Source organism: Microcaecilia unicolor, chromosome 3 (assembly GCF_901765095.1).
Source record: "Microcaecilia unicolor chromosome 3, aMicUni1.1, whole genome shotgun sequence".
NCBI classification, from domain to species: domain Eukaryota; kingdom Metazoa; phylum Chordata; class Amphibia; order Gymnophiona; family Siphonopidae; genus Microcaecilia; species Microcaecilia unicolor.
This window is the reverse complement of record NC_044033.1, coordinates 42507369-42513368: the sequence shown is the minus strand read 5'-3', so window position 1 is coordinate 42513368 and position 6000 is coordinate 42507369. Positions and strand designations below refer to the sequence as shown.

At 41.6% G+C, this 6000-nt stretch overlaps 1 protein-coding gene across 1 annotated transcript in view; it reads right to left on the bottom strand.

The window, feature by feature from the left end:
* Window positions 1-408: 408 nt before the first annotated feature.
* Window positions 409-6000, bottom strand: part of ERLEC1 (endoplasmic reticulum lectin 1) — a 48416-nt gene continuing 42824 nt past the window's right edge. Inside the window, exons 13-14 of the mRNA XM_030195842.1 lie at window positions 5327-5402; window positions 409-699 (exon numbers count right to left, since the gene is read on the bottom strand). Of these exons, the coding sequence (XP_030051702.1) occupies window positions 628-699; window positions 5327-5402 (148 nt within the window). The 3' untranslated portion in view covers window positions 409-627. The remainder of the gene's footprint in view (window positions 700-5326; window positions 5403-6000) is intronic.

The following is a 6000-nucleotide window of genomic DNA, read 5'->3' as shown; positions in this document are numbered from 1 at the left end:
CACTCCCAAATTCTCTGACTTGCAACCCAAAAGGGGGGGGGTGTTATAGAATTGCACGCAGTGTTACAGAATTTGGGGGCTGGGCACCCAAGTTACAGGCCTGGATTTATATCAGTTTTCAGTTGATATAAGTCCTTATGCCCAAAGTTGGGTGATGGAATATGCGCTAAGCCCGGAGAATAGCGCCCAAGTGTGAATTTTTCTAACACCTATTTTTCAGTGCTGTATATTGAATCTGGCCCCAGCTGCTTAGAACACTAATAAAAGGGCCCCTTACTTTATTTGGGCAGAGCACAGCTTTATAAAAACAGAACACATTAGATGGTTCTTAGCCCAAATGTCCAGATAAAAAGCAACTTCTATTTCTTACTTGATTTTTCAAATATTATAATCAGACAGGACGCAGTATATTATTAGATTTAAAAGTTTATGTCTTCATTTACATATAAATATAAACAGTGATTTACAAGAGTTCTTCCCGTTGACGAGCTCTGCTGGTGAGGACTGCTCATTACAGACTAATTTGCATTTTGTCACTGAAGAAACTTTGGTGGCATGGAAAATGCAGGACTGCTTCCGTTCATTTGGCTCTCTCTTCATCTTCCACCTCTAAGCTCCTCGGCATTTTTAATCAGGCACTGAAAGGAGTCCATTCTCATCTGCTGTATCAAGGATTTTACAAATAACAGGAGATTCCACCTGAACAAACAAAAGTTACATTAAAGCATAGCATCATAAAGGATGAGTGTCATGTACACAAGGAACAAATACTGACTCAAGACATCAACATCTCATAAGATTATGTGCAAAATTCAGTCCAAAATTCAGTGCAAAATTCCCTTGAAAAATGTACAATACCCCCCCCCACCCTCTTGCAACCTAAACATGCCTCTGCAACATCTGCTAATGTGGATAAAGACCGTGAAACAGCGCACACACTTTTAGCTGAGTAACAGGGAGGGCAACTTTCAGACTGATCTCGCTAGTGTTCATTCATGCCCCGATGATCCAAGGTAAATGCAGGTGCTAGAGGCCATTAGGGCCTGCATTTACCTGTGCCCCATGACCATTGGGCAAACAGCGCCCGAGCGAGACAATAGTGCAAACCTCATTTAAATTAGATTTAAATGAGCTCTGCACTATTGCCTCACTCGGACGCTGTTTGTGCTCAGGTACAATCCTCTCGCACTTTCCCAGGATGACAAATGCTAACACCATGCTTAAATTTGCATATTAGTAGCATCGATCATTAGGGAGTTAATTCCCCGTGCTGTTCTGGCGCTATTTTTAGGGAGCTGTTTCGGAACAGCGTGTGGAATTGTTCATCGGGGCATCAGTTTGTTACAGGGTAAAAGGTCATGGATTTGATATATAGTCTTGATGTTAATGCATACGCAATGTTAATTAAAAAAATAAAATAAATAAATAAATAAATAAATAAATATATATATATATATATATATATATATATATATATATATATATATATATATATATATATATATATATATATATATATATATATATATACACACACACACACATACACACAAAAGTCAACAAAAAGTTTCAAAACATGCAAAGTACAAATACAGCCCAAAAGAACCAATTTTTTTTTTATTTTTAATGTGCACATCCCTAGTATTTACCCTGGTAAAGAGTTATGTCTTTTCCATTATGTTAAAAAACTGCCAGCCTATTCAAGCTAGATCACTTCAGACAAGATAATACTAGCACATCAAGCCCCTTCTTCTGGATTACCAGTGAACCTGTATGATGTACTTGACTGGGATACTGTCACCTCAAGGCGATACCTATTAGCTATCCCTCATCCCTCTCGGACAGATCTGGAGCAATCATAATTTAGCATCATTATTCTGCTCTACTGTTGTGCAACTCAATTCTATTTGCAAATAGAGTCTTCCTTGGTCAAATTTAAAGCAGGATTAAAAAAGATTTGTCTCAAGAATTTGTGGACTAAATAGCTAGATCTCTAGTTGGCTCTGGGTCCAGTGGATAGCTCATATTTAATTTAAAAATAAGCTTTCCTTCCTTTTTTTTTTAATATGTAAACTATAAATCACTATTATGCATCAAATGGTGGTATCTAAAGTCTTACAATAAACAAAAACAAAGGAGATTAGTCTACTTGATTCCCTTCTGGATGGAGAAATAAGAACTCAACTGCACCATAATACTCTTTTGAAACAGTAATTTATATTTAACCAAAAGTAGCAGAACATAAATATGAAGTACCACTTCATATGAGGAAACTTCTTTTTCTTTTGTACTTAGTAGGGGCAATTATAAAGCATTTTATTTATATAAAACAGGTTTTACATGAATATAAACAGTGCAAACGTAAGTGTTTAAGTAGGCACATGAGTGTGCGCCTAAACAACATCCGTGTAGGCATTCTAGGGGATGTAGTAGTACTCTGGACAGAGATCACAGAGGCCACATCAAAAGTGTTGTAGGTGCCCTTGGCCAAGAACTTATGACATGCCTTCTGTTGCTTGACAAGCTGAAGAACAGATTCGGCCTGCTCCGGTGGGAGAGAGTCTGCCAAATCAGACATACTGCACATAAAGGACCACAAGCACAGGCTTGTGTAGAGATGGTATGATTGGATACAGGAGATGAGCATGAAGGCCTAATACATCTTCTGAGCATGGATTCCACCACAGGAATAATGAGGCAACCAAGGTCTATCAAACCCAGGGGAAGACTGAATCTGGTACGTGTCAAACTTCTTGGGGAAGAGAGGGACCGACAGAGGGAACTCCCAGTTCTTCACCTACATGCCCTGTAAGATCTTATGAAGCAGGACAGTCACATTGTCTCTAGGAGGAGAGTTGTAGTCCAGGACCTCAAACATCTTAGCCCTGGGCTTGTCCTCCATTTCCAAAAGAATTAGGATGGCAGCCACCACCTCCTTCATAAAAGATGGTAAGGAAAGGCTCTCAGGTGGACTCTCCTTTCCTGTGGAGGGGAGAGATCAGATTGGATGACATAGGACTCCTCTTCCGAGAAGTAAAGTGGATCCTCTTCCGAGTCCCATGAGTGCTCTTCTTCAGTGTCAGCCAAGAACCTCCTGTGGGAGGGCTGAGACTGAGCCCACCTCGATGAAGACACAACATGACCCTAAGAGGGGCGTCAAGGTGTTGGCTCCGGCCTAGACTCTGGCGAAGCTTACAACATTGAGGGTGTGCCAACATGGGTGGCAGTCAATACGAGACCGTAAAATCAGTGTCGGGACTGAAGCAAGAGGCATGGCTGATGCAAGCACCCAAGATAACAATGCACTCTGCATGAAACTGCCAAAAGCTCTGGGAGCAAAGCCCAGAAGTGCTTATTGAAGGCAGACATCGGGAAAGGCTGGGGTGCCAGTGTAGAAGCAGGCTGCTGAATCCATAGGGTTGAAGAAGATGCCTGGTCTTGGCTGTCTGGAGACCCACGCATGGAGGGGGGAGCAGTCCTCCCGGTGCAGACGCTTCTTCGGAACTGGAAAAACCCTTGGTGCCCCAGAGCTCCCAACACCACATGGTCACTCCCAGTGTGCAAGGGTCTCGTAGCCATATGGACGATGCACCCGATGCCAACACTGAAGACACTGATGTCAAGGCTTTGAACCTGGCTCCAACAATCTTTTCTCTGAGCCTCTCTAGCCAACTGTGTTCTCTTCTTCATATGAAGACAGATAATACAGTTGGCAGGGGCATGATCAGGTTCCAAACACTGCAGACACCAAGAATGGGCGTCTCTGCCAGAGATGATCCTATTGCACAGACCTCAGCACTTGAAGCCACTGGGAACCTTCGATGACTTGGAAGGAAAAACAGCTGTGGCCAAATCAAACAACTCAATGGTGCTAAAAAGGGCAAAGCAGAAGAAAAAGGAATAGGGCAAAAGTCTTACTAAGGTTCAGGCCTAAACACAGCCTAGCGAGTGTGGTACAAGAAAGAAAATTTTAAAAAGAGAAAAAAAAAATCTAAGAAGATCCGGAGAAGGAATTAAATGGAGAAAATCACGAGAGGTATAAAAAATAAAAGGAAAAAACGGGAGCACACACACACACACACACACACACACACACAAAAAAGACAGAAGGCCAAACCAGAGGAGTGGGGAAAAAAATGCATCCTTTCGTCACTGCAGAAAAAAAAAAAAAAAAAGAACTGCTGGTCCCACACACTCACATGTGTGGAGGCGCACATCTTGCGCTCAAATACCTGTTTAGAAGCTCTGGACTGGCAATGTGGACCCGCTTCTCTACATGTGAGAATTATAGGCCTGCTTGTGCCTGAAGAAAAAGCTTATCATCTATAAAAACTGTGAAACCATGTAAGTGTTTAATCAGGCACATAAGAATGTGCCTAAGCAATTTCCATACAGGCATTCTACGGAGCGCAGTTTGCGGTTAGAAGGTATGTACATGTATAAAATATGTATGTATATGCACAAATTGACATCTTTAGATCAAGTATAAATTTATGCATGTGAGCATACATGCTGTAGGCTAGTTCTAAGAGCTTAGACCGGCGGTAGTTCCGAGTTGCATGTGGCAATCCTTTAGTAAAAGGGCCCCTATGTGAGGATTGATCAAGTGGATGTGACTAAAATGGAGTTTAGATGAAATGCTAAATATTTATGCTGGATGGTGAGTGTAGAGAAAACACTTCATAAACTTTCTTGCTCAGTATCACAGAAGAGAAATAAAATTATAGAAGGAAAAAAAAAAAACCGCCTTCTCTAATAATTCACAAAATGATTTACAACAAAACACCACCATTATACAAAGTACCTCCCTCCCTCAAATTTTTCCACAAAAAACTACCCCTCTAACCAAATGTTCTACTTATCCATTTTCTTGGCATCATTCCTAAAAAATACAACCGATGGAATCAAGCTTTAACCATCTAACTGCCATTTTTTTTTACAATAAATTTTTGCTGAGTGGAAGAGTGGCCTAGTGGTTAGGGTGGTGGACTCTGGTCCTGGGGAACTGAGTTCGATTCCCACTTCAGGCACAGGCAGCTCCTTGTGACTCTGGGCAAGTCACTTAACCCTCCATTGCCCCAGGTACAAAATAAGTACCTGTATATGTAAGTCGCACTAAGCCTGCCATGAGTGGGAAAAGCGTGGGGTACAAATGTAACTAAAATAAAAAATAGTGTAATTCTAGCTTACTATTCAAAATGAATTTAAACTGAACCTGTACAATGAAGATACTACATAAAAAGGAGTAGGGGGGAGAAGGAAAAAAAAAAAAAAAAGAGAGAGAGAGAGAGAGAGAGAGAGAGAGATTGTTTGTGGGAATACATACCCCGAGAACGTACTGACAAATGTGTGGCTCCAACATATATAGCGTTACAGCGTGAGGAGAATCAGATTCTTTACACCTGCAACAGAACATGCATCATCACTCTTATAAAGACTAAGCACTTCAGTTACAGCTTGCCATGGTACAACTGTTAAAACGGGAATTTCACACAACAGAAAAAAATGCCTGAGCACGCACACAATTACTGTGAATTTGAATTCTTTCCCCTTTTAATTTTTCTATTGGACATTAATTTACTGCTGTCAAATGGTGACCTTAATTTTCTATGTATTCAGAAACAGCTGCTGATTGCTACAATATCGCTTTTTTCACATTTCCATTTTATAAATTACAGCTCTACATTCTTTAAGCCAAAACCAAGAAAAGAATTTAATATACCGTATTTTTCAGACTGTAAGACGCACTTTTTTCCCCCAAAATTTGGGAGGAAAATGGGGGGTGCGTCTTATAGTCCGAAGGTAGGCCGCCCGCCCTCCCTCCGAGTTCAGGATCACCCTCCCTAGGGTTACCTCCCCTCCCCCCGGCCCTGTCACCACCTCTCCCCTTACTCATGCGATCTTCCCTGGTGGTCTAGTGACGTCGGGGCAGGAAAGAGCCCCCTCTTTCCTGCCCAGTGCGCTGCTCTGCAGCCTCCTGTATGCTGCCTGTGATGACGG